At 49.4% G+C, this 27,117-nt stretch overlaps 2 protein-coding genes across 10 annotated transcripts in view; one reads left to right on the top strand and one right to left on the bottom strand.

Moving 5' to 3' along the window:
• Positions 1-295: 295 nt before the first annotated feature.
• CCDC92 (coiled-coil domain containing 92) lies at positions 296-23,339 on the bottom strand. 5 transcript variants are annotated; one of them, XM_033098073.1, is made up of 5 exons: positions 22,853-22,957; positions 5,218-5,322; positions 4,551-4,697; positions 3,978-4,019; positions 296-1,695 (listed from the first exon to the last, which is right to left on the bottom strand). In XM_033098073.1, the coding sequence occupies exons 3-5, from the start codon at positions 4,678-4,680 to the stop codon at positions 920-922; spliced, it is 948 nt and encodes a 315-aa protein (XP_032953964.1). In that variant the 5' UTR covers positions 4,681-4,697; positions 5,218-5,322; positions 22,853-22,957; the 3' UTR covers positions 296-919. The 5 variants fall into 5 exon arrangements, with proteins under 5 accessions (XP_032953964.1, XP_032953962.1, XP_032953965.1 ...); XM_033098071.1 differs by lacking the exons at positions 5,218-5,322; positions 22,853-22,957 and adding exons at positions 15,646-15,791; positions 16,490-16,645; XM_033098074.1 differs by lacking the exons at positions 5,218-5,322; positions 22,853-22,957 and adding an exon at positions 23,192-23,339.
• The window catches only part of ZNF664 (zinc finger protein 664), a 34,747-nt gene continuing 30,639 nt past the window's right edge, over positions 23,010-27,117 (top strand). Inside the window, exons 1-2 of one of the 5 annotated variants that reach the window (XM_033098078.1) lie at positions 23,010-23,146; positions 24,283-24,419. Coding sequence is in view for 1 of the 5 variants with exons in the window: in XM_033098079.1 (XP_032953970.1) it covers positions 23,503-23,697; positions 24,283-24,419 (332 nt within the window). In the remaining 4 variants the exon portion in view is untranslated. Of the gene's footprint in view, positions 23,151-23,497; positions 23,698-24,282; positions 24,420-27,117 lie in introns of those variants that run through there. The other 4 variants (XM_033098077.1, XM_033098079.1, XR_004422110.1 and 1 more) reach the window with 4 other exon arrangements.

Below are 27,117 nucleotides of genomic sequence, written 5' to 3'. Positions count from 1 at the left end.
CTGTGGCTTCCCTCTTTGAGGGAGGGGCCAGGCTAATAGGACACAGGGCAGGGGCCCAGAAACGAGCAAAGTAGCTTTGCCAGCACTTCAGAGCACAGACCGCGAAGGGATGGCCCTGGGCAGTGAGAGGTAACGGGACCTCCTCTTTCCGGAAGTGAACCCCCCACCTTCCCAAGGCAAGAATGCAGCAGTAACAGGCAGGGGTGGAGGAATCTTGCTGTTTCTCTCCCCCAACTAGCCTCCTCCTAGGCCCTCCCTCAGGTGGTTTAATAAAAGACACAGAACAGAAAGAAGGCAGGTTTAGAAAATAAAGTTTGTTGGGCTCTTGAACATTTTGGATAAAACTAACAAAAAATGTGAACACACATTCAGGTTGTGGTGAGATGAGGAATAACGTCATCTTATTTAGTTCCGTGACATACACATACAGCTGCTCGCTTACAGTGCCGCCCTGGGAAAGGTGTGTCGGGAGGTTACGGAGTCTCCGGGCCAGAGCAGGGGCTGCTCCCCACAGGCTGCCCTGGAAACCGGAGGGCTAAGGTCGGGGTATGTGTGGCTCCGGCTGTGTACGCAGGCGTGTGGCTATCTGATTTCATTAGCATCGAGGAGCAATGCAGCCTGTGGCCTGCGCGCTGCCCACGCGTGCACTGAGCTACACGGAGTGGGATCAGAAGCAAGCCGTGGGGCACACAGGCGTTAGGCCACGGCGGTGAGTAAATACGTGTTGTGCAGCAGGGGGCACGGTCCTATTCTGGTGTCAGTGAGGGAGCAGGTGGAGCAGGAGGAGAACTAGCTGTTGACGGGTCTGAAAAAAATTTGGCATGCATGGAAATGACAAACAAAACGGAAAGGGAGTGGCTGAGTTGTTCCGAGTGGCGATCACAGTGCGTGGACAGCCGGTGCGGCCGCCGGGCAGGCTTCACACAGTTCTGTCCGTCCCTGAGTGCTTCCTGGCAGCCTTGCCTCCGTTCACCTGGTCGACCGCCAGTGTCTCCACCTCGGCCTGGGCCTGTGGCGGGGAGGCGTGGTGGATACGGTGTGCCACCCCCACGTGGGCCTTGTGCGGCTTCCCGCGGGCCGGGCTGTGCTGCTCGCCTGAGCTGCGGTCGGATGCGATGGGGGGGATGACCAGGGGCCTCTCTTTGATGAGGTGGACCTCGACCGGCTCCCGGGCCAGCAGGAACGGGGTGGGGTCAGGCATGGCATCCACTGCTTCCCGCAAAAGAAGTTTCCGGCTCTCGCCCCCAAATCTGTAGGCCTCTTCAAACTCGGGGTGCAGGGGCGCAGACAGGCTCTTTTTCATGCGGCGGCGGGGCGTTTCGGGCAGCTTGTCTCTGGGGGGGGCTGGCTTGTAGCCGGCCAGCACGGGGCTCCCGCACGGGCTGCCGTCCCAGGTCCCGCTGGAGCCGAGCAGCTTGCGCTTGGTGGCGTGCAGCTGCGAGGTCAGGTAGGCGATGGTGCCGGCCCGCTGCTCCAGCTCGCTGGACAGCATGTTCAGCTTGTGGCTCTTAACCTTCAGCTCCTCCAGGTACTTCTTCTCCCGCTCCCGGATGGTGTTCTCCAGCACGGCGATCATGGCGTTCTTCTGCTCCAGCTCCCGCAGCAGCTCGTGGTTTTCCTTCTCCTTGACTTTCAGTTGCGCTTCCAGTTCGTCACATCTTTTCTTCAGTTCGCTGCTTCTAGACGACCCTTCTCCTAGAAGGACGAGGGGAGGGAGCAGGTTAAGAGCCCACTGCGGACGCGGCAGGACGTCCTGCTCCCACTGAGGTCCGACCCCCGGGCACTGACGGGACCCTGCCTCCGCGTCTGCGCCCCTCAGTGAAGAAGGGAGACAGGGGGCGGGGCTCTTAGTTCTCTGGTTTAGTGTATAAAAGAATGTCTCCAGATGTAAAAATCGCTAAAGCTAAAATAGGCAATTTCAGAGTTTTTGACCTCACCAAACACTTAGGATTACAGTTAGCAGGTCACCTGTGTGCTCAGGTGCTGGTGACTGAATGCGGGCTCCATGCAAAGCTCTGTTCTGAAGGACAACCGTAAAACGTCCCCATGTTTGAAGCACAAAAACTCTGAAGTGGCCGAGCAGACAGGAGGCCCTGGCGGTCGGGTGGGCACTTAAATGCGTGGGCACCTCTGAGATGAGGCTGCAGGGTCAGAGATATTAAAGGACTCGCCACAGCTCCTCGGGACAGGCAGGAGGCCGGAGTCCAGGGCTATGTGGACGGATGTGGGTCTGACTTTTCGGGGTCCCCGGGAGGGAGCGCATGGGCCTGAGCCCTCCTCCCCTAGACTCCAGAGCTGCTCTTGGCGGATGGTTGTTCCTGCAAATCAGAGCCTCCTGCTTTGTCAGTTCTCCTCCACTCTTCCATAGGAAGCTCTGTTCCACCTCCTCTGCACACATCTTTTCTAGATGTTTCCGTCTTTCCCCGTGAAAGCTGTGTGTACATTGTGCTGTGGCAACAGCTGCTCTCTATCACCTGAGGCAGTATTTGCATAGCTACGCTGAGCAGTCAATCACAAGGGCACTTTTTAAACAGATTCCTGGGTCCCCTCCGGGACTTTCCGAATCAGACACTCCAGGGGAGGGAATCCAGGAGTCTGTATTTCCCAGCCGTGTGCTCAGAGCTTCACTGGATGGGCAAGCTGTGCGTGCACCAGGGGAAAGCAGTGATTTCCACATGCAGAGGGCAGATGCGCCCACCGGGACCTGGGAGGCTTTCTCACCACCTCCACGGGACACCCCATGCCAACCGTTTCCACGGGTCCCTGCCACCGACAAGGGACTGATCGGGTGGTGGAGGTGGCCTTGGGACTCAGGGCTGAGACAGATTAGCCTGAGCCAAGAGGGGACAGGAAATGAGGATGCTCGGATTTCTGTGACAGATGGCAGGGGTCTCCAAATGGAGGGGACTGTTCTGGGTCCCTGGAGGCTGAGTTTCTGGCCCAGAGGCTGTGGGGGCAGGGGAGGCACCTGAGAGTGGGCTCCTGTCCCCAGACCCCACCTCTAGCAGAAGACTGTAATACGACTAACAAAGGAAACAGTGCTTGGCAGTGCGTGAGGCCGCGTGGAGGTGACAACTGGGCCCACTCATGAGTAATCAGTGCAAAGCCTACTGAGCAGAAGTGTTCCTGACTCAGAGTCTGCACTTTCTAAAGCCCCACTCCGTTCTATGTGACAGGTCACAGAGGCCCTGTGTTCTTCTGTGCTGATACCTCTGGGGTCCCGGGGGGTTCTGGTTGAGAGGAAGTGTTTGGGGGACTAGACTCTCACGACCCTTTGGGGGGCCACCCAGTAATTTGATCCCTCACTCAACCAATATTTAGTAAGCACAGCCTCTGCTACCTGAGCGGGACATGGGGGAGGTGGGGCCCTACTCCTCTTTCTGGGTTAAATCATACCTATTTTTTTAAAATTTTAATTTACATTTATTACGATTGAGGTTGGGCATTTTTCCTTTTTTTTTAAAATTTTTTTATTGGGGAATGTTGGGACACAGTGTGTTTCTCCAGGGCCCATCAGCTCCAAATCGTCCTTCAATCTAGTTGTGGAGATTGCAGCTCAGCTCCAAGTCCAGTCCCCATTTTCAATCTTAGTTGCAGGGGGCGCAGCCCACCCTCCCATGTGGGAATCGAACCGGCAACCTTGTTGAGAGCTCGTGCTCTAACCAACTGAGCCATCCGGCCGCCCCCTATTTCTTGATTACAAAGGAACACATATTCACCATAGAAAATCAGAGAATCCAGAAAAGCATGTAAGAGGCATTCCAAATATATGTGTCAGTTGGAAGAAAATAAAAGCAGCTACTGCCCCTGCCCTACTGGCCCCCGTCACACCCAGGGCTCCAAACTTCCCTCCCACTGTTTCTTAGGCCACGCATTCACCTCTTACAGCGAATATGTTTTCTCAGGGGAACAAGGGGCGCCAACATATGCCCCACAGGAAACACACCGTCGCTGACTTGTGGGGAGGAAGTTCTTACCTGTCTCTTCTGAACTTTTGAGTGTCAGCTCGTATGTTAAATCTAAAAAGGAAAGCACAGACGTTAATTGTGTGGTTACAGTATACTTCACCAGCTTCTTCGGCGCTGGAGACACAGCCCCGACTCCCACAATCAGCCCTGTTTCCTGCCCGGACAGAGGCGGCTGAGCGGGAAGTGTGAGGACAGCAGCAACTACTAGCAGCAGCCACTGTTTTCACTAGGGTTCCCAGGGGGCCCAGTTTTCCCCTAAAACATACCTAGCACCCACAATCAGCAAGTGGCTAGCTCTGTATGTTACACCTTGGTTATCAGGTGCAAAATGTGTTGCAAATTCTAACCACTGCACTTTGATCTTGTAAGTCCTCAGTACGTGACGGCTTTGCAGCTTTCTGCCCGGAGTGGAGCGTGCGATCCGCAGAGGATGGGGTGCAACATGCCCGCGGACCCCAGGAGGGTGAAACCCCTCACTCAGCCTGCTGAGCCAGCCACCGCCTGACCCTGCCCTGGTAAGGGTTCTGCTTTGCACCACAGCCCCCGGCAGACCTGCCCCCCGCTCGTGGGGCCCCTTGGCACCTGTGCAATGTTGCTGCAGCCGCCTGATCTCGGCGTGCAGGCCCTTGAGTGTGCTGGCGTGCTCCCGCTGCAGAAACAAGACGTTCTTCTGCGCGCTATGCAGCTGGTTCTCCAGGTTCGTGGCTGCCATGCTGGCATCCAGGTGACCTGTGGGAAATACAGACCCTGGTCGCTATCCCTGACAATCAGGGTCACAGGGTGGGAAAGGACGCTGCCTACCCACTGCCCTCTTCGGCTTTGTGGGGTCACGGGCAGCGTGAGGCCCAGCTCCAGATAGAGGAATACATCAAACCCAGGACCCCGACTCCAAACGCTGGCTTCTCCATAGGCCACCTAACTCAACAGACCACGACCAGAAACTCTCAAAAGAGTTCTCTGACCAGGTAAGCACCGATTGCCACCCCACAGGAAAACCAGGCGCCTGGGACATGGGGTGAACATGTCCTCAAAATGGTGTCTTGACCTGGCCAAAGTGAGTCAGGGGAAGACGCGGGTGGGACTCAGAGGGAAGACCCTGGATTTCAGAGCTGAGCCCCCAATCCTTCTTGGGAACCTCCCAAGAATGACCTCACAGGGCCACGTGGTGCCTGCAGGAGTTTGGAGTCTACCCCCCACTTTGCACCCCCCGCACTGTGGCTTCCGTCGTCATCAGTCATCAGCCACTCACTCAGAGCCTCAGATCCTCTGCCTTTACTGGAACTCGAGAGATGTGGTGAAGTCAGTCGGTCTTTCTGGAAGAGCTACCAGAGTAATTCAAGATGCTCTGCCAGCACTGAAAAAGGCAAGGGACCAAATGTGGATTGTTTGTTTATAAATGCTTCTTGTAAGTGCAAAGCCTCAGAGTGCATTTTTCCTAATTTATTATGTCAGAGGCCTCGTTGGAGGAAACAGCACTTCTCAAAGGGCTACCAGCATGTGGCTCATCTGTCGGATGGCTCTGGAGACGACACCCCCACGTGCTGTCACTCTTTGTTATCTGTGAGACCAGCCACACAGTTCCGCCCCAGCTCTGGAGCCCAGAATAGTTCGTCCCTGGAACTCAGGATACACATTTTCATTCACATGAGAAAGTTTCCTGGGATCATCTCAGGCCACAGGCTGCAAAGGAAAAGGGAAGAAATGCAGAGAAGGAAAGCGTGCGCGCCGGATGAGGCCTGAGAAGGGGAGTGAACACTGACCTGTCCTGCAAAGGCAGAAGGTGATGGAACACAGGCCATCCGTTCGGGGAAGGTGGCAAGGGAAAGAGCAGTGGCTGAGGGAACAAAGTGCCATCTGGGGGGCTGTGTTAAGCGGTAAGCCTTGTTGTGGGAAGCGATCTGGCGCAGTGTGTCTGGAACCTTCAAATCATCGTTCCTCCGACTTAGCAATTTCATTTCTAGGAATCCGCCAGGAGGAGGCCATTACTTCTGTGTAGAAAGGTGTGGCTGTGAGAATGGTCATCACTGCAGTTTAGTCAGAAAAGGCTGGAAACAAACTCCAAGTCTGACCAGAGGGAACTGGTTGCATAAATGACAATGATGTCTCTGAAACGGACTGGTCTCCCCAGGCCATGCCCTCCACCTGCATCTGGCTGCAGATGAGGGCGGGGCTGACTTTCCGTCACACAGCTCCCTCCTGGGAAATGCCCTGCCCCCAAACTCATCCCTGCTGTGACCACAAACTCCTGGCACTGGCCCCCCTGGACTGGATGAGGTTCTCCACTCCAGGCCCTTCATGGCTTGTGATGGCCCGAGTGTGAGTGGTCCCCATCTCCGCACACTCCAGGCTTGTCACAGCTGCTCCATAGTCAGTATTTGTTAGATAGTGGGCCCCAGGGGCCGGCTGCTGAGTGTGGGGGAAGGGCTTTTGTTCCCACGGCTTCCTGCTTGATTGACAGGCACTCTTCGCTGCAAGCAAACAAAATTTCCCAACAGTTTCGTCCAGCCTGATCGTCCGAATGAAGTGTGCCCATTCCTGCTTCTGTCATCTACCACAGGGAGGGGAGAAAAAGGTAACGGGGCAGCCACCCCACTCCACCATAGTGTGGTATGAAATTTTATTTGTAACAAATTTGTGATTTAAATAAGTATTCACATCGTAACTGCCTTGGTGAATTGGCGACTTTGAAGTGTACTCAAGCTGTAATTCATTAATTCACCGTTGTAGCTGCAGAAATTCCACTGTGCCCTTGCAGCTGCCCATTGCCACGGGCAGGCAGGCTCAAAGCAGCAGCACCAGGCACAGGAGCGGTGGTTCCTTAGTGGGCAAAACCAGCAAGGCAGCCTCGATGACGGCGTCGGGAGCTCTGACAGCTGGACGACAAGGGTTTTTCAACCCTGTGATATTTCGCTTGGCGCTGGCCTCCCTTTTTTCAAGCTCATGTTGACCTTAGAGTCGCAAATGAGGAGGTTCTCATTTGCACGGGGCGTTCTCCAGTTGTTGGATATACACGAACAGGACAGGTCCTTTTGGGTCCGAAGAAGCAAGTCCCATCTCCCAATGATCTCCAAATTACCAAGTTATTTTCTCATCAGCTCAAAAGCTTAACAGTATGACTGACAGAGAGCTGCTGCCGCTTAAAAGGTGACATTTTAATTTCTTACCCTCAGCTACTGATGACAGGTAATCACCATAATGACTCAATCCTTCCAATAAGTTGACGTGAATGAAGCTACAGAAGCTGCGTCCCGTTTAGGCCCAGGAGACGCAGCTGAGAGGTGTAGCTCTTTGGAGGAAGAAACGGCGTCGGGCCTGAGAGGCTTAACTCAGGCTCGATCCTGAGATACTGTGGGAGTCAGAGGCGAGGGGGAGATTCCTGACCCTCCACTAAAAGGGTTGGCGTGATGGATGAAGGTCAAAGCGCAGGGCATCCCCTCCGGATGGAGTGCCTCCTATTCCAGTACAGGCATTCGCCCAACCTCAGCTAATGTCACCTAGTCATGAAAGGTGACAGCTAAGCCCCGTACTTTCTGTGTCACGAGGGCACATCCTACCAATTGTGAGCTCTTGGTGTCACGGCGTTTTGTCTTGAGGCAATCCAGTTTGGTTTCTAAGCGTCGCAGGGAGCCGTCGACGATTTCCCAGTCATTCGCTTGCCAAAGGCAGTGCAGCCGGGGCCCTGGTCCTGCCCTCCCCTCGGAGACGCTGCCCAAAGCCGCACAGAGGGGCGCCTACTAGGGCCCCACACGGATGAACATACACAGCTCTGCCAGTTTTTCTCCCCAAAGATCTTTGGCAGAAGCAATGGGATGGGCACCTCAAAAGGAGGCGACCTGCTGAACAGGCGACTTTGACGTGATTCGGACATGAAGCCGCATATATGTGTTTTTTCCCGTGGTAAATTCTCTAGGTTATTAAATTTATGTTAACTTACTCTTCACTCTGTTCATAAAATTAACACCGTGAAAAAGGCTTTCCATTCCAAATTCTGTGGAGATGGGTTCTATAGAGACGGGAGCCTGGCCAAGACGGCATCCCGGGGCGAGGAGAAATGCTAACATTGTCCCCTGGGGATAACGTGCTTGGAACGCCAGTTCTCGGACAGACTGAGCCCCGACCTCACTGCGTCTGCTCTGGTGCAGCCTGAGGACAGATGGCCTGTCAGTAGCTCAAGTCCACTCCTCCTCCTAACTCAAAAGTAATGTTCTTTCCTCTTTCGGGACATTAATGTATAAGTGATGACATCGCAATTGTATTTATGGGCATCTCCACTTGTACGAGCACAAGAGCTCACCCATCACTTACGTCGCGTGTTCTCACAACACCCCTCTGAGGAAAAGCAGGAGTAGCCTCCTGACGAGAGAAACACAAATCAAGAAACGCTGCCTCCAAGGCTTGCAGCTTTCCCTCGCCCTAAGGTTGTGTGGGTGAGAAGCTTGAAGGCTGCGGTCGATTTGTTTCACGCAGAAATTCAGATGCTTTCCAAAATGTATACGTCCATCTCTAAAGCTCTGAAATGGGAAATGAGCACGGCACACGGCGGCTGGGAAGGCAACGCGGCATCCCCCAGCACGGCACCGGCCAGGGCGCTGTCGCCTCCTGGAACAGCACGGCTTAGGGAGGCAGGATCCACCTGCGCTCGGCGCCCAGGTGACACTCGACAACCTAAAGGCACCCCTGCCCATGCTTTTAACACCAGCCAATTTTTCAGGACGTCAGGTGAGGGCGGGGCACCCACAGAGCCTTTATAAGGCACAGGGCTGCTTCACGACGAAAGGACAAGTGCCCATCGCACTGCATATGTGTCCTGATCCTCTGGATTCCAGGTCCCAGCCAAGAGCCAGAGCCACACACGCTGTCCTCTCTCCCAGGACGGGCTGACAGGAACCCTCTGGGGGCTGAGTCAGTGATAAGCTGTTCTCCGCTGGGACACCGGCTGCCGGAAACAGCCCCGGGGTCACAGTGGGAAGGAGCCCCAGCCAGACTCACGTCTTCCCCCTTCAAACACACACCTTCCTTTCTCTTTAGCGGCTCTCCCACACCACACACAGATCTTGCCTACGTTTTCATCTTCAAACACTACTTGGATCCCGTCACAGCCCTGTGATGCTCGTGTGATCAAGCCACACCTTCGCTGAGGCCCCGCCTGCTCAGCCCGTCCCCTCGCCAGCCTCGGGTCCCAGCCACACTGCTGTCCACCCCGCCCCGGCATGGGCCACACCCGCCAACCCAGGGCTTTTGCACACCTCGTTCCCTCTGTCTGGAAAGCTCCTGGCAAACCACCGGCCGCCTCCCCGCCCAGTTCACCTCCATTCTTCCTTCACATCTGGACTCACATTACGCATGGGCATCGGATAATTTGCTACGGCTTCATAATGGTGCCGAGTGGACGTCCAGCAGGACCTGCATCGCGTTCGTCAGAAAGCCTGGTGGCAGCACTGACTGGAACGGGACCTCACCCCACCATTTCCTGACATGCCAGAGGCAAGACATTCAAGTACCCCTGGACCACTTTTCTTGGACTGAAAGAAATGGAACGGCTTTGAAGGGACAGGCTCTCACCATTTAAAAATGGGAAATGTCTTTGTTCCTGTGCAATCAAAAGCAGACTTATCTCTTTGCTCTGCACAAAACCTATAGAAATAGGGTGATAATTTTAGTGTCTGAAAAAATAGCACTCCGGTACCCACGTGAGCTGTGAATTAGTTATAACAAGCTATTTTAGATTCTAGTCATGAATAAGTTATGACCCGTTCACATTTGGTGCTCTCGGGCTGTGAACAAGCAGACCTGGAGTCCGCTGCCCTCCCTGAGTGCTTTCCACAAGGCTGATGGGCCGACAAGAGCTGCCCGGCTCTGAACAGACTGCAGGAGCATTGCAGGTTTTGTGATTAGGACCTCGTGGCTTTTTTGTGGGACCTTTCTATGCTGCTCTGGTGTCCTGCAGCTGAAGCACTGCCATCGAGAAAAGGAAGGCTGGCCAAGGGACCAAGCAGCAGTGTGGTGATGAAATGTAGGAGAGCAGCTGATTCCTAGAAGGGAGGGGGTTTTCCAAGTAGATCTGTGGACTCAGAAAATGTTGAACACGGAAGAAACCTTCAAATCAGTGATACCAACACCTTTTTCTATCGAGGCAAGAAATGGAAGCCAAAAAAAGAGTTCCTTAGCAAAACGGGATAAAAGCCGAATGGACACCCTTGAGGTGTTAGGCTGTGTTTGGGGTTAAATCCGAACCCTATCTTGTCACCTAAATCATAATATCTAACTCGTAGGGTTGTTTTAAGTGCTGAAAGCAATCACTTCTGTTGTCTGGCATACAGTAAGTGCTCAATAAATGTTAGCTGTACGATTTTATGTAACTGTCGGTCAATAGTTACATAAATAGATCTCCAGGTTGTTTACTTAGTCCCACCCTAGGGTATTTCCTGAGTATCATCTAAGTGTAGAAATGAGCTAGCAAACATATTCCAGTTGCTTCCAAAGAGGGCAACATAAAAGCCAACAGAAGCAATTTCTGCTGGCCTTTATCTTCCATTTCCACTGGAGAGGAGCCATTCAGGGAAGCAAGGCAGAGCAAGGTGCCCCAAGGGACAGTAAAACCTACTTCTTAGTCTGAAACAATCTATAGTACTTTACGAGAAGCTAAAAAAGGTCCAAGGCTAATTAGGCCATCAACTCTCAATCCAAAATACCCGATTTTAGAAGAAAGGAAACTTACCCTTTCTGAAAACGAATACCGAATACCGAGGTTACCCTGAATTCACAACAATCCTCGATAAAGAAACTGAAGTTGTAGGAGCCTACAATTCCTATTTGTACTTGTATTTAAGAAATTCAACGAGTCAGTTATCAGAGCATCCCCAAGAGTTAGGGCACCAAGAAAAAGGACATCATTTTAAGAAGTGTAAGCATTCAACAATCACTACAGAAACATTTTGCTAAAAAGAACGCACACCATTACAAAGTGGGATACCACACTTTTGTATGTATAAGTAGATAAAAACTCTAGGACGTTATACAGCAAAGAGTTAAAAGCACTTATCTCTAGACAGTGAATTTTGGGTGATTTTTCCTTAAAAGAAAACACCTCTATTTGGGTATGACCTAAAGCTTCGTTAGTGAACATATACTTATAGTCCAAAAAATTATAAAGCGATTTCTCTTTAAAAAGAGAATCACTAACTAACCACTAGTGAAGTGGTATCATGTGTTTTAATTATCGTTCCAGAGTCGTCTATGGTTGCTAGCATTGTGATCAGTTTACCAGAACCAAGAGGACTTAATAGGAAGGCAATTTTTACAAAAGGAGCAATTTAGCGTCCCCAAGGAATGCAGAGATGACCGTGCCCTGCACGGAGGACTTCCCGACCCCATGCATTACGCATCCTGTATTTCTCTGACATTATCCATCATAAAACACAAGGTCCATCAACCGTTCTTTAGATGCTGACAGCCATTTCCTTCTGGAAGAACGTACAGCCTGACATTAGAGTCGTAATAGATGTGATTAGAGACACTGCAATTAGACATGGAAATACGATCCGTGCCTGTCTGGGAAGTCAGCAGCCACCAGCGGCCTCCATCATGGGCTTATTAACCGTGTTCTCTGCAGTCTGATTAGCTCATACTTTCAGAGTTTCTATTTGGCTTCTATTTAAAACCCCTGTCATGTGTCTGCGCACTGGGAGGGGCTTGGCCCCTCTGTGTGAAAATGTCCCAGGAAGAAAGCCAGTCTGTGTTTCAGGTTGTCTAAAGTGTCTCTAAGTGGGCTGGGCAGGCCAAGGTGGGCAAACGCATGAGCTCCCACGGTCTGGAATGGTACCTTCTGGAAGTGCCCTGGGCCTCCTGGAAAACTGGGTGGCAAGCGCCAGAAAGCCCACACCCTGTGGCTCACCTCACCCCCACTGCAGGCGGCAGGAGCCCCAGCACCTCATCTCCCAACCAGGAGGGACTGCTGTCTGGGCATGATGCCAGCACAGTCAGCTCAGCACTTTCTATTTCAAAGAGGAAATCTTAAAACTTGCCCCTACAGAAGGAGGCGGCCAAGTGGCCAGTGGGGCTGGGGTGGCTCTGCATGGCCCTTCCCGCTCTCGCTGTGACCTCCTCCTGCAACCTCCAGGATGACTGTCCTCCAGGGATCAGCCGAATAGCCCCGTTTCATAAGCTGAGAATATTTACAACTAAACAGATGTGACGTCTGTGAACTTCTAACAAGCTTGTCATTTACCAAGATGATCCTGAGCCAACAATTTAGGGACATACAAATCTCACAGCTCACCACACAAATCCTTCTACCCAGTGATAGTTTCCTGTAAATGGAAGGGAAAATAAGCAGATATCACCTGCTTATTTAGTGTTTCCATTTCTGCCTCTGAGGACAATTACTGCAGATTTTAATTGTCCACAAGTTGGTAACTAAAAGATAGAGTCACCCAAATGCCAGACTGTCGTTTCACACTAATGAAGTAGGAGAGACTTCTTAATCTTAGTGCTTGCTGATCACTACCTAAATTGTATTTCCCAGGCTGAGAAAACGTGTTCACTTGCTTTCAAAACCTCTGTCTATATGGTTTGCCAAACAGATGAACCATTTCAATTGATTTAACTGACAGGGCTTCTTTTATCCATTTTGTGGGCCTAATTAGAGTATAGGTTTTAAGGAAAGAAAGGGGTTATTAACTGAAGTTCTCTTCATTTTAATTTAGCCATTCTTTCATTACTTACGAAGAAGTGAAATAGTTTTTTCATGAGAGCTAATAGAACACGTTTAGCTCGGCCCTTATTGGGTGTTTGAGATGATTATCGTTTACAAAGAGAAGAGACTTTGTCCTGTGACAGTCAGAAAAGTTCTGCGCGGCCCCAGCCACGTGCTTTGGGACAGCGTTATCCTTTAGCGAGGCAATCAAGCAAAAACAAGTCGCCTCCTCTGACTTCCCGTCTCCAGAATGGGCCCAAATGAGTTGTTTCAGAAGAGTTGAAACAGGAAGGACATTAGTGATCTTTGAAAGGATTAAAATAGTCCAACAATAGTCAATTCAGTGACTCAAGTCACCATGGACACTTAATTTTAGTAATTACATATCCTCTGGTGATCACTAATAAAATACTTGTTTTTAGTGCGGATTTATTTCTGTGGAATAACAGCTTGAGTACCAATATTTTTTAAAAAATGAACTTATTCTTTGAAGAAGGCATTTACCTAGGTATTCATTTCCCGTGACTTGTTTTGACGGCTTCAGCATGTCTACGTAAGGCTACTTTACCCCTTGATTCTCCATGTAGTGATCTGACCATGCCGGCATTGATTATTCACTTGTTTGAGAATTTCCTTTCCATGAGCTGCAAGTGCTGTATAAATCAGGCACATTTTACTGATGACATTTCAGGCTGACTCCCCTAAAGTTCTTTCCACTCACAATGATTCTTTATTGTGTCAGAGAATGAGAGAATTCCCAGAATCCTACATTCTAGTGCTTCAGTGAATCGCACATTCAGTTCCAGGGGAGGACAAAAACTCCCCACAAAATACGATCCAGTAAGAGGGTCTGTCGTGTAAAACAAATGAGCAATGGCTGAGAACCCGATGAAGCTGTTTAAGTGTGAGAATGATGCAAGGTAGGCAGGTTAGTTTAGAGCTTGTCTTGGCAACCAAATCTGGATCATGTCAGATAAATGAGGCATTAGCACATTAACCCAGCAGAAAGAAACGAAAAGAAATACAAGTCAAATAAGAGGACAAGATGTATTTCATAGACGATCTGTCAGCTGTGGGAGGGGGGAAATTGGGCAAAGTGAGCAAGAGCTGTATTTTAGGCGCAGGATTTTTCAAAGGATGGGATGCAATTCAGTCTCGTCTTTTTCTTATTGTCCTTTACCTTGTGAAAAGTTACTTTTCCCATTTGTACACGGCCTTTGTTTTGTTTCCCTCTTCTATGTGCCCTCAATCTCCCACAATGAGTTTAATTATAATCCTCGGTTCACGACACACTCTTTCAGGGTCCACTTTTATTTATGCTTTTAATAAGCACCCGATGCAGCCACATGCTGGGAACCTAGCAGTTTTGGTTTAGAGGGCCCCGATTTTCCATGTGAAATCCAGAATTCCAAGGCTGGTGTTTCAGCTCCTTGTGCTGGAGCCAGGTCAGGTGAAGCCTCTCGACCACTTGGGAGCCTGCGCAGTTTCTCTTCTCAGTTTTTGTAAGGGGCAGGACGGTCACCTGGGGTTGTAAGGGGCAGACGCCGTTCTTGCTGGTTGTGGAGGAAAGTGGAGCAGTTCCGATCTCTGTGGAACGGCGGAGGCGTGCGCGCGTGCCCCGCCCCGTGATGGTTTTGGTGCTGGGGTCACTAATGGTGTTCCCGGCGATGGTGTGCGATGATAATCTGTCCCGTCTCTCCCTGCTCTGACCTCACACCCAGATGCCTCTGGGTCAGTCTGAGGCATCTCGGCAAGAAAATATTCAAAGGCATTTTTTTAATCATGAAAAGCTGAAAATTATTCATGAAAATAGCAATTATGCCTATTATTACCAAGTGTCTATGTACCAGGCTCCTAGGTAATTACTTATTTTTTTAAAACCATCATGCAAGAGGTATGATTATACCTAGCGTTTCCAGGCAGGAATTCCCGCCCATTCTCAGGAATTTTTTTCCACTTACCCGTTCCCGAATCCCGAGATACAAACTGTTTTCTGTTCTCCACAATGATCGTTTCCACAAAGTGACAGCCGATACTACCAACCACCTGGGTTCAAGGAGCCGATTTTCCCAATTTCCTGACCAACTTTTCTCGGGATTCGGGAACGAGAAAGTGAAAAAAAATTCCTGAGAATGGGCAGGAATCCCCACCTGGAAACCCTAATTATACCCATTTTTTAAGGAACTAAGGCTCGGAGGAGGAAGACACTTGCCTAAGTTTACAAGTGCTAGGTACATGAGCTCAATGCAAATGTTTCCAGGGGCCTGTTCTGCCGCGGCCCTTCCGGAAGTGCTCTCCAGTTCCCAGCACGTGGTGTTTGCAACCAGACCGTCTCATGGCCGCGCTGGGAGAAGGAGTAGGTTCTGGTTGTTCACTGTGCATTCTGGAATGTTCCATCCCCAAGGCCATTATAGAATGGAGCGGTAATGATGCTCTTGACAATGACACTAGTTGCCATTTACACAGAGTACCGTGCGCCAGGTTCCATGCTGAGTATTGTCCAGGCCTTGTCTCGCCAAATCCTCACAAAAGCTCAATGACATAGGTACTTGTTGTCTCCCCAAATTGACAAGCTGGGAAACTGAGGCTCAGAGAGCTTAGATTATTTGCCTTGTTGAGGTCACACACACACAGTAGCTCCGTCTCCCCTTTTCTTTTTAAGGAGGGAGAGATTGTGTTAACACAGGTCTACGTTTTTCATTGGAAAAGATCTAACCTTTGGCTCAGAATTTTGGCTGAATCTTAAGGCATCCAATGACAAGGTTTCACCAGGGCTTCTCCATCGGGTGCAGTCCAGGTGACAGTGGACTGTGTAGGTGAGCTGCACTCATCTGTGAGTGACAGCCACACAGCAGCGTCGGGATTAACCCCACAGGCTCTGGGTCCGGCCCTGCCCTCATTAACTACGCAACCTCAGACAAGTTACATATAACTTCCTGTGCCTCACTTTCCTCATCTGCAAAATGGGAAAACAGTACCTACTTTATTAGGCTTGTTGTGAAGATTAAACGATTTTATCTGAAGAGGCGCTGTCCAACAGAACTTATGTCGATGACAGAATATTCCATTCTCTGCTGTCTAATAAAGTAGCCACTTGCCACACTGAGCATTTGAAATGTAGCTGGTGTCTGAAAAAAACAAAGTTTTCATTTTATTGAATTTGAATGAATTAAAATTTGAATAGCCCCATGTGGCTAGGGGCTACCACACTGGGCAGCACAGATGTAAAGGCACTTAAGAACTGTGCCTGGAACTGTGTTTGCTGCTGTCCTGAGGACTCCACGAGGGACAGTCATCCAAACGCGTTTCCTCGGCTCCCACATACTCCCTCACGGAGCCTGCTGTGGCCTCCTGTCCCTGCGCCCTCCCGGAGTAACTCCCGCATTTTATTCTACCCGCCTTTATCGTCACCATCACACCGTCCCACTTTACGTCTTCACGGCAGTGATCGCTTTCTAAATGAAGGTCATTTGTCTATCTTTCCTGCATTACTGGAATGTAAACTCCACGGGCACAGGCTTCTGTTGGCTCCCTGCTCTATCACCGGCACCCAGAAGAATGAATGCCTGTCTCTAGTCATCGGAGCTAGTCCTTTAAGAAAGGGGTCTCTAGTTGAGAATTAGTGGTGATGCCACCCAATCTCTGCTCTCCACCCACCCGCCCCCATCAGATAGGACACTTTGTATTGCAAACGTGAGAGGACTTGGAAATGCCCCTCTGACTGCCGTGAGACTAAGGCAGAGGAGGGGAGGATGGCTCGCTCGTGCATGCCTTTGGGGATTCTCTCGGTTTACACCTGGAGAAGTTATTTCTGTTATTAGCTAACCGTGTAAATTCTTAGAGCTGACGCTGTGGCACGGCATCCAACGCTAGGTGTATCTCTGTCACCTGGAAATGGAGGGCTTAGTTCACGTGGTAAGAACTTCTCAGTGGAGGTCAGAAATTCAGGAAACACTCCTGCTGAGCTGTGATTGTGCTGTTCCTGGTCGTGATGAAATGAGAGAAACAGGACACTGTAGCGCGTTTCTGCAAGCTAACTTTATTCAATTCGGAAGATAGTTCTCTATCTTCATTTTACAATTCCCCAGTTAGAAAACGCCCTGTTCCATGAATTCTAAAAGCCTGGGGACCCCTCAAATCACCAGGACAATGTGTTGATGGCCAGAAACTGAACATCGTCATCGATGTTGTTGTTTTATCTTTTGAAGTTACCAGGCCCGTTACAATAGGCCGGGGACCCAGCGCTCCTTTGAGGGGAAGGATCACCTAGCTGGGAAGACCGAGCGGCGTGTGTTCTAAAGTGCCCGCTGCGGACGCGGGCCTGTGCCTGCAGCCTATCTGGGGATACGAGACGCGGCTGCTCACGGACCAACGTATCTTCAGTCCTCAAGAGGTCTACACCACGTGCGGGGGCCTGGGGAAGGGGAACCCAGGGAGGTTCGCCCACCACGGCACCTGAGCCCTTCCTCCTTTACCTGCCTGCCTCCCATTTGAGGCTGTGTGAGTCCCTGGCAGGGGGACCGTGTCCCCGTCCCTTTGGCACCAAGGATGCTTATGAGGCTTCTGGCTCGCCCCCGCAATGGTGGGACGTTACTGCGCTCGATGAGGCTGTGTTCTGTCCCTGGGGAACACTGACAAAGGGCGTCAGTGCAGGTCACTCACAGGTGCAGGAAGCCTGGGTCACTAGGTCCACATCTGGGATCTGCAGTCCACAGTGTCACTTCAGCCCTCCTGCAGGGACTGCACAGTTCTGCGGGCTGAATACCAGTGTGCCCAGGACACAAGACAACCCCAGGAGGAAGACACTGGCCTCGCCTGCCTGACAACTTCTAACTTCACTCAGGGACGGATAATCCGCTTTTCACTTGAGTTTCAGACTTGGGATGGTAACCTGCACAGGAAGATCCTGTGGCATCTGGAGCCTTCTTGGAAAGTCACTCTACGCTGACCACAGCCCGCCGGTGGGTCGAGTTCAATGTGGCGTTCTAGAATTAGTCAAAGATCGTCCACGACTACTCTGAATTCTAGCCTACAACCAGGGATGAGACACCACAGCACCTCCCAACAGCATTCAAACCGATGGGCTCCAAGAAGGCCTCACCTCTAGCTTTCTTTGTTCTTAGATTCTTATTTTGTCTCCCCCTAAAAAGCCTGCCTTTGCCCACGTCTGGACTAGGTCCTAATGCCACAGCCTTACTAGACTGATACACCTTTCAGTCACAAATGGACTCGACTGCTTTCTTGATGGGAAAGAATCCCTCCCCTGAAAGCCATCACACAATGCAGAGGTGAAGGAGGGTTCCATATCCTTCCTCCCTGTCAGCAAAGCCTGGTTCCCCCTCACCTGCCTCTGTGCTATCGGGCACGTCGGTAAGCTGAGAGGTGCTGCTGTGTTTCACTGGAACTTTCTGGTCTGGTCACCAGGACTGAACCAAACGATAAAGATGCTTCCCTATCGAGGGAAAAGCTTGGCCCCTCCTTGGAAGGGATGTGCCACACCTAAAAACCCTGCTATGTTCTTGTCTGTGGGAACATAAAAGTAAAAACCAAAACAACAAACCTTTCTTCATTTTCTTATAAATGCGCAAAACAAGTATTTCTAAAACCTGGATCTGCTCCCACGTGCCGGCAGCATGAGGGAGAAATAAGGGCAATGCCTTTCACCTGGGTTGGTCTGTGTGCCGGCTGGAGAGAGAGAGGGGTTAAAAGAACCTCCTAACTGGTGCGTCACTAGCAAGTCAGATGGGAAGCCCACAAAAACAGGGCCATCCGTGGATTATTATGCTGTGACAGTGATGGAAGTGTAACTTGGGGAACCAGTGTTTTTACACCCACGTTCCTCCAAAGTTGGTCCTTTCATCAGAGTATAATGATACTCATTTGTGGGTCAAACGTGCAACTTTAAGGAAAGCAGTGTTGTAATAATACTGGGACTTATAATTTATATGTAGCAGCAATGAATAAGCAATGTCACATAAGAAAGTGGGCTCAAAAGGATGCCTTATAAAGCCTCTCACCTGTCCAGTACATAAGAAGACCACAGGATGCATTTAGAACCAGGTTGGGAAGGAAATCTGAAGAGTGAAAGTAACGAATCTTCTGCAGATCTCAACTTAATATCTTAAGTGTTGCCAAAGAGGCAACAAAAACTGCAGCAGGGTATGATGTGCCTGAAATACCACGTATGCGAAGTGTTCTTCTGCCTGTTTTCTCTCCCTTATTTTAAGCTTTAAGCATTCCAGGTTGGCTCTGTGTGCTAACCAGTGGAATTTCACTGCCCAGTCACGGGAATTTGGCTAACAGAATCTTCAAAAAAAAGAGGAAACTTATTCCGTCTTTCCTACAGCTATAAAGAGTGGACACTTCTTGCTTCATAAAGTTATTTCTGATAAAGTGGTAAACTGGGAATAATCATGAAAGTATCGGTCTTAGTCTGCTCTCCAGTGTGGAGACTTGCATAAAAATATAAACTCCTGTGTTCTGATTAACAAAGAAGTCTTTTAAGACATCTGTGCAATGCCTCCAGAGATGGTGGCCAGGAGCCGTAAAACGTTAACCTTTAACCTCTAAAAAGGCTGCTTTCTAACTGGCTGCCTTACTTGAAAATTTGTTGTCCTGGTTATAATAGTTACAGTGGCATCTGTGATTTTTGTTTTCCCCTGAAGGAATAATACTTGGAAGGTTTTATTTTTTCGTTGTGTTTTGGTTGGCCAGGAGAACTTGATATTCTGATCTTTTCCCTTCATGCATAAAGTATAATAGTGTTTTTCTTTTTCAAACTAAGTCTGAGAGTCTTTGTCTAATCTAAGTGACGACACCCAAAATCAGCTGGTGGAGAACAGGCACAAAGCTTGAGACTAACTTGTCTGCTAAAGAACAAAAGAGAGGAAGTATTTTTAAAAGGGTTTTTAAAAAATTAAGTACATGCATTCAGAATTGGTTTTTTCCTTCTAATTTCTTCCTAAATCGGGGAGGTCAGATGCTGGTTTAACTCAACTGGCTTCATGACTGTTATACTCCCCTTACAGCCTGTGCAGGGAGCATTTACTGGGTGCCCTGGTGTTCACTGCAAACTGCTCAGCGCCTGGCCTCGGAGTCCTAACCCCACTGATCCACTTAATAGAGTACTGTGATTGACAGTCAGTAGCCTAACCTTTGTTGTGACAGATGGATCGTCATTCCTATTGTTGATAAATTATCATTCCCAAGGTTGGCTTAGCACAAATAGGACACGTCTCTTTTTTCTTCAGACACAAAGCTCCAATTCACTAATCTTTTCAGTGCCCTGTAATTCTGCTTCTCCCCAGCTTTGCTTTACCTTCAGCTGCCTACATATAACAACACAATGCAGACATACTGAAAAAAAGTCCAAAGCAACTTACTGTAGGTGGGTATGACTGGACTTTTTGCTGGGAAAGTTGAGTCATATATTTGAGTACTGAAATAAATAGAAAGTAAAATGCAGCGCGAGCACAAGAACCAGCCCTTAATCAGTATCTTTCAAAGAGTCATTTCAGCTAAGAGAAAAAATCTATTCACCTTCACAACCTGCTATCAAAAGCATGACTGACATCATTCCATTTTTACAAAGAGTTTTAAAAAGACTCCTGCTTGCCTTCATAGCAAAGAGTAAGTTTCCTCTTGATTCAATGTTTATTATAGAAAATGAAAGCCACAGGAAGAAATACAAATCAGGTACCATTAAAAAGAGTTGTAAATGAAACTGAATGTGAGAGTGCTTTATCACCTGTAAAGCCCCACACAAATGCAAAGGGGGGTTAGAATCCTTTCTGATTGACACCAGGCTGGCTTCTACCCAAGGGAAAACCTGCAGGAAGGTGTCTGCGGGTGTCCTCATGCCCACAACTGTACAAGCCAGCGTAAGCAATGAAAAAGAACCACAACGCCCTGCAATGCGGTCCACTGGAGCCCCAAGGCGCCCCCCTCGGAAGCCCTCAACACGGCCGGGGCGATGCCTCCTGGTAGCCATGCCGGCCCATCGATGGGATCCGGCTTATGTGGAAATCCACAGGGGAAAAGCAGCGCCTTCCTCTTCCCACGGCTGAAGGCTCTCATCATAAGCAACTTTTGCTTTTATGTCAAAGTGAAATCTGTCTTCCTATAAGCACTACTCATCATCTTCAGTGACTCTAAATACACAGAATCCCTTTGCTGCAAGTCAGACCCTAAGTATTTGAAGACAATTAGGACCCATTCACTTCCCTGCCCAAACCTTTCTGCAGGTTTTAACATCAAAGCTGGAAATGTGAAAACTGGTGTCATTGCTCGCAGCTACCTAACTAGTCTGGAATGTCAATCTGAGGCAAACATTTACTGCACCCTCGGTGTGTGAAGCACATAAAGGCACCTAGCGGCTGCCCTTTAAGGATATTCAATGCAGCAGATCAAATTAATCTTAGTTAAGAAACGTGTGCCCACTACGTATTAGGAACTTTCTATGGCTGACCTTGTTCCAGATACGAGAAAAGAGGCCCATGCCTTTTCTTGACAGAAACATGAGGAATACTTTATAATATAAAAATAACTATTTCTTAAAAGCATCAACACTGTTATTCACCTCAGTTTTGTTACAAATGCACTCCACCAATTAGGTAATGATAAAATGAATTTACCCAACGAATAACAGCTGGAGTTAAGAACCCAAATGAATGATCTTATAAGTAAAAGGATTCATTTTTTAAAAACAACAGTAAAAATATCTAATTTTTAAGAAACCTGTTTTAGATTGATGTATTTATATGTGCTACCGTAAAAATCTGACACAACTGTTCTGTACTTTAGATTTTAAATATACCTACACCAAATTTATTGAGTAATTATAACGTGATGCACACAAATAAAAACTATTTTATTTTAAGGTTTTTCAGAAATACGTATATGCAAACACACTCACATATATATATACATATATATCACAAACCTTAAAATCTTCCAAAAATATCTCACATAAGATGAACAGTTAGCCAAAAGAAATACATAAAAATTCAAAACATCTTTGAAAGTAAAAATCACTTTACATGTTAGCATCTTTTCCCTTCCAATTCAATAGCAAGAAAATGCAGCCTAGTTCTCCACTGTGCAAAAAAAAAAAAATCATTTAATAAAACAATAGCAATGTTCTTTAAATAAATTTCAAACTTAAAAGTCTTTTAAAAAGGCAATTCTAGCTTTAACACTCTTACAGGTAGGTTTCTGGAAATGCGTAACATATTAAAGTATTACAGCCTGGTAGCTTGTATTTTGTTATAAAACAGGTTACTGCAACCTACATTACAGAGATGGTTATTTCCTCTTAGGCCACTTCATTTTCATCATTGCAATAGATCATACCGCTAAACCTCAAAGCTTGAAATTAAACAATACAGGTCAGCATGAAAACCTAAGTTAGATAAACTAGAGTAGTAACGCCCTGGAGCGACGGCGGCTCTGTAGCCAAGCCTGGAACTCTGCTGCATATTTGCATTATGCTCAATTTCATGAATCACAAGCAAATAGTTATTTAGGGTAAACTAAAGCCCCTATCAAAGCTTCAGTCAAGTCTGGAAGATAGAGTACTTACGTAAAGGGTTATCAGGGCAGGAGACAATGCAACTTATCAGGGAAGGTCTCTAACGTCCAGAGGGTAGTAAAACGCATTTTAAAAGGCGATGTAGATTCAGACGGCCGCCTCCCCACAGGATCCCAGACAAAGCAGGGCCAGGCCCTCGGGCGCTCCTGGTGCACCTGCAATGCGGATCCCTCACCCTACAATCCCACCCCGGGGCTCGCAGGAGCAGCCCCTGGGCTGGCCTCTCCTGCTCCATCAGATTGGCTCGGGTGCGCGGTGCGACCGGTCGGTCCGCAGCCTGGACTGGAGCCCTGGCAAGGGCCTCCGCGCAACGGGCTGGAAGACCCTGTAGGCACCGGCGCGAGGGTCGCTGCGCCTCACTTTTGCTTTCCTTTCCAGCACTTCGGTTACCCCCCGAGTTGTTTCCGCAAGGGGACACCCTTCCTCACCCCCGAGCCCTGGGGATGGGATGGGGGACACCCTCCCCCTGCAGTGAGGGCTTTAAAAATAATTTCAATGAATTCCTGTCCCGACAGGTGACCCCGCCGCCCGCAGAGCCTCCCCGCAGGTGCCGCCAGGTGAGCGGGGCTGGACTCGGTCACACCTCGGGCCCCGCCTCACCTGCGGGCGCAGCAGTCGCTGTCCTTCAGGCGTCTCCCCCCCTCGGCGCGATCCTCGGGGCGGGCGGCAGCGGGGCCAGCGGCCCATGGGCGGGGCGGCGGGCGGGGCTGGCTCCCGGCTCCGGCCCTGCCCCGGCCGGGCCGCCGAGGGAGGTCAGTGGGCGCCACCCGCCGAGCGCATCTCGCCGGCTCCCACCCGAGCGCTCGCCGCGGTGCACACTGGGAGCTAGGGCCAGGGCAGAGAGGCCTGGACGCGCTGACCAGGCGGGCGGCCGAGGCGCCGGCGCGGCGGCGGGTTTGTATGTGCTGGGTGGGGCGGGGGAGGCCGATCGATACTCACTTCGCGGGGAGGGGGCTACGTCCCCCTCCCGCAGCTGTGGCGGGCAGGGGAACCGACCGCAGGGAGGGAGGGTCTGGCGGGTGGGACGCAGGCGCACAGCTCAGGTGCGGCCGCACTGCGGTTGCCCTGGGTAACGCGGGCCCGGGCGGGGCGGAGGAAGGAGGAGCGAGGCCGGCGAGCGGGAGCGCGCGCGCCCCGGGCCTGCAGGGTGGGGGTGCCCGAGACCAGCCCGGGATTGGGGGAGGGCGCGCGCGGGCGGCAGAGGGGCGGGGGCAGAGGCGGGGGGCAGGGGCGAGGGCCTAGCGGCGCGCATGCGTGCGGCCCCGGCTCCCCCGGGGCTCGCCGGCCTCGTGCGTGCGCACGCGCGCTGTCCCCCGGAGGCGTCTGGGTGTGCGGAGCGCGCGCGCGCGGCTCGGAGGCGCACCTGTGAGGTGTCCCTTGAGGAGAGAGAGGGAGGGTGGGTGCGTGGAGCCCGCGGCCTGGGGCGCTTCAACCCCTCACTTGGAGTGAGTTCTGCGGCGGCCCGGCTGCAGTCTCTTTATTTCTTTTCTGGACCGAGGCGGGGACGCGGGGGGAAGGGGAGCGGGCGCGGGGTGGGAAGGAGGATGAGTGGATTAAAGAAAAGAAAAACAACCCATCACTTAGGATGGGCCTCGAGCCGGGGCCGGCCCCTGGGCATCTGTGGGGAAGGTCAGAGCAGCTCCGCGCGGCCGGGCGGCCTGGCGGCTACTGGGCAGGCCCCGCGGAGGGCAGCCTGGCCTCGGGCCTCCGCGAGCCGGCGTTGGCCCGCAGTGCCGGGAGCGGGGAGCTGGGAGCGGGGTTCACAGATGGCGGCCGGGTGCGCGGCGCAGACTGGGCAGCGGCAGGGGCGAGGCCGGGCGAGGCCCCGCGGGAGCCGGACTCCCGAGCCGCGCTCCATTGTTGTAGCCGAGGGAAGGGGGAGCAAATCAGCTTTAGGAGCCGTGAAGCCGCGCCTTGGAGCCTTTCCAGGCGGGTCCCGGGAGAGGCGGTAATGGCCGCGCCGTGGGAGCAGGGCGCCGGGTGGTGCGGCGGCGAAGCCTCGCTGCATGGTGTGATGATGTGTTTTTTAGAGCGCCTCGCGTCCCAGCAGAGCCCTGCGAGCATCCTACTCAGGTGATGAGGAACCCTTCGTGCACCCAGCGCAGAACGCCGCTGCCGCTGGACGCCTCCATTGTTTGACCACAACAAGGGCCGGATTCTCACCCAGGTAAACTGGATGGCAGCGCAGTCGAGCTCCCTCTCAACTCCCACATCCAAAGGAATCCTCTCCTCTTTCAGGACTTTACTTCAGTTTTCTTCCTGTCCGCTGCTTCTGATTAACTCAATATGTCCACCTCCCAGACATTTTCCCATCTGGATTAATCTTCCCGCATCTCTGCCAAGGCACCTCTTATTTCCCTCAAAACTCAGCTCCTTTGTGAAACCCTCCTTTCCGAACTCTTAACAACTAAATCTGTCTAGGAGGAGCCTGCTCTGTACTCTTCTGGTTGATAGTTTGCTTGTTGGTTGTCTTATTGCAACAAAGAAGACTAGATGCTAGAAAGAAAAAATTCTAAGCCATTGCCTTTTCAAAGGAACGTTTTGTGATAGTTTATTGTTTTAACGGGATCGAACAGTTCTTGTTTATTTTGAGGGGGGCCCTGTTTTATAGATACATACCTTTTTAGAGTAGAAAAATGATCTGGTTCAACCCACAGGTTAATTTAAAATTTTTAAATTAAAATTAGTAAAGTAATACAAAAATTAAAACATCACAGAGATGGTTACAGTCTTTGACTACCAACCCGTCTCCAGAGGTAACAACTATTATGTTTGGTGTGTGTGGACTTGCATTACCTTTGTTTTAACAAGTACTAATGTAATCTTTCAATTTTAGCATATAATGCGTTAACTCATTTTGAAGAACTGCTGCCTTATGTTCCATAGTTTGGGTAGACATAGGTTATTTAGCCATTTCCCGGATTGGTGGCAATTTTAACTTTAAAACAGCTTTTTTGCTGGTGGTTCTTCGGTGACATGAAATTTTAGTGACGGTAGCACAGAGACCAGGCATTTATGATGTAGGTTCCCTGGTTAAGAACTTAATGCAGGAGCCCCTGCCTCGCCCCTCCCCCACTGTCATTATGACTACTATCTTCAAGTCCTGTGACCTTGGTGAGGACACTTAATCACTCAAAGCCTCAGTTTCCTTTTCTATAAATGGTGATAATACCTGCTCTATTTACTCCACAGAGTTCAATGATACGAAGTATGTGCTTTGTAAAGTGGTGTATAAATGTTGGTTTTCTTAGCCTTTATGATCCAAAAGGATTTTTTATTTGCAGTATAATTTATATTTTCTTTTTTGACCAGATGTGTGTATTACAGAATACTATAGATAACCACTCTGAATGCTTTTTAATTCGTGATTTTGTTATAAATAATTTTTATCAAGTACTGTTAATACATTAGACTTCTTAAAGACTATTTCATAAAGCACATTTTTTCTAGTGCTTTACATACTTTAGAAAATAAGGCACATAAATTAGTTGACTATGAATAAAGTATCAGCAAATTGGGCACTATAAAACAAAACTCATAATATTCAAACAAAACTTACTTCCTAGTGATGTAAGGTTGTATGTGTGTTTTCCTATGGCAGCAGCAGAGTCATTTTAGCTCATATGTTCTTCAGGTAAAATGGATCCTTACAGAATTTGCACACAGTATCAAAGAGTTTAGCAATTTAAATATTGATTGAAGGATGTAATAGATATAATTTTAAGATATAAGAAATACAGTTAGGGGCTTTGTAGGTATTTTTCTTTCATTCAAATATGTATATGAATGCTTGTAGTGTGGCCAACAAAATCAACTTGTCCCTGTTCTTTTGGAGTTCATAATCTATGGGATGGACGGGATCAGAAATGAAACACAGTCACACAACAGGGATAATCACAAATTGGTATCGGATATGAAGCTAAGTAGCACCAGTTATGAGAGATTATCAAAAGACGACCAAATTTTAGATTATGGAGAGAGTGCCCAGGAAAGACTTTTTTGCAAAAATAAGATTTGAGCTGAGATCTGAAGAGTGAGTCGGCGTTAGTGTAGAATGAAGCGGGGATAATTTTCCAGGCAGGGAAACGGCATGTGGGAACGTCCTGAAGGGGGAAAATGTTTTGCCCATTCCAGGAACTGAAAGAATGACTTGTAGCTAGATTATGGTGGGTGAAGGGTAAGTGTGGCTAGGCAGGGGGCCAAATCATGTAGGGTCTTGTAGGGCAGGTTGAGGATGTTTTTATTTTATCCTGAGTGAAATGAGAAACCATTACAAAGGTTGGGTTTTAAGCAGGGAAATGACATAATCAGATTCACATTTTTAAACAACCACTCCAGCTGCAGAATGTGGGGGTGTTGTGGGGGTGGAGAGTGGAAGTGGGGGAGACTAGGCCATTTCAGAGGTCTACCTAGAAGAAAGGTGGTCTTTCCCTTGGAGTTTACATTGAAATTCAAACTACCAACTAAACTAAGGTCAAAGTAAATATTTGATTAAAAGAAAAAAATTCTCATTTCTTATTTTTAAAAAGTGGGACTAAAGCAGCGCTTTTTAAATGCAAAAAGTACACATAAATGTTAAACTAATTGCACTCTAACTTAACAGAAAAGTATGAGTCAAATTAAAAATTGGGATATTATTTAACATGGTTTTTATAAGCTTTGTTAAAACAGTAATACATGAAGGAATACATGAGGTAAGGATCTAAAATGAAAAAAGGGAAATGTTTGTAGATACTATTGGCTACAAAAATGAGAATAACAAAAACAAAAATGAGGAAGTGACTGGATACATAATGCATGTGTAAAATTCGTAGCCTTATGAATACCAAAAATAACCTGGCAGAAACTAAAATGGAAAAAAAAAA

The sequence above is a fragment of the Rhinolophus ferrumequinum genome, chromosome 25 (genome assembly GCF_004115265.2).
Source record: "Rhinolophus ferrumequinum isolate MPI-CBG mRhiFer1 chromosome 25, mRhiFer1_v1.p, whole genome shotgun sequence".
In the NCBI taxonomy this organism is placed as follows: Eukaryota; Metazoa; Chordata; class Mammalia; order Chiroptera; family Rhinolophidae; genus Rhinolophus; species Rhinolophus ferrumequinum.
The sequence above is the reverse complement of the archived record's forward strand: the minus strand, read 5'-3'. Positions and strand labels throughout refer to the sequence as shown.

What these genes read in the sequence shown, in the direction of transcription:
- CCDC92 (XM_033098074.1), bottom strand. Translation starts at nt 4,680, where the DNA reads ATGGCAGCCACGAACCTGGAGAACCAGCTGCATAGCGCGCAGAAGAAC. An exon ending in GCTGCAGCAACATTGCACAG is followed by an intron (nt 4,020 to 4,550) that starts GTGCCAAGGGGC and finishes TTTCCTTTTTAG; the next exon opens with ATTTAACATACGAGCTGACA. An exon ending in CAAAAGTTCAGAAGAGACAG is followed by an intron (nt 1,696 to 3,977) that starts GTAAGAACTTCC and finishes TCGTCCTTCTAG; the next exon opens with GAGAAGGGTCGTCTAGAAGC.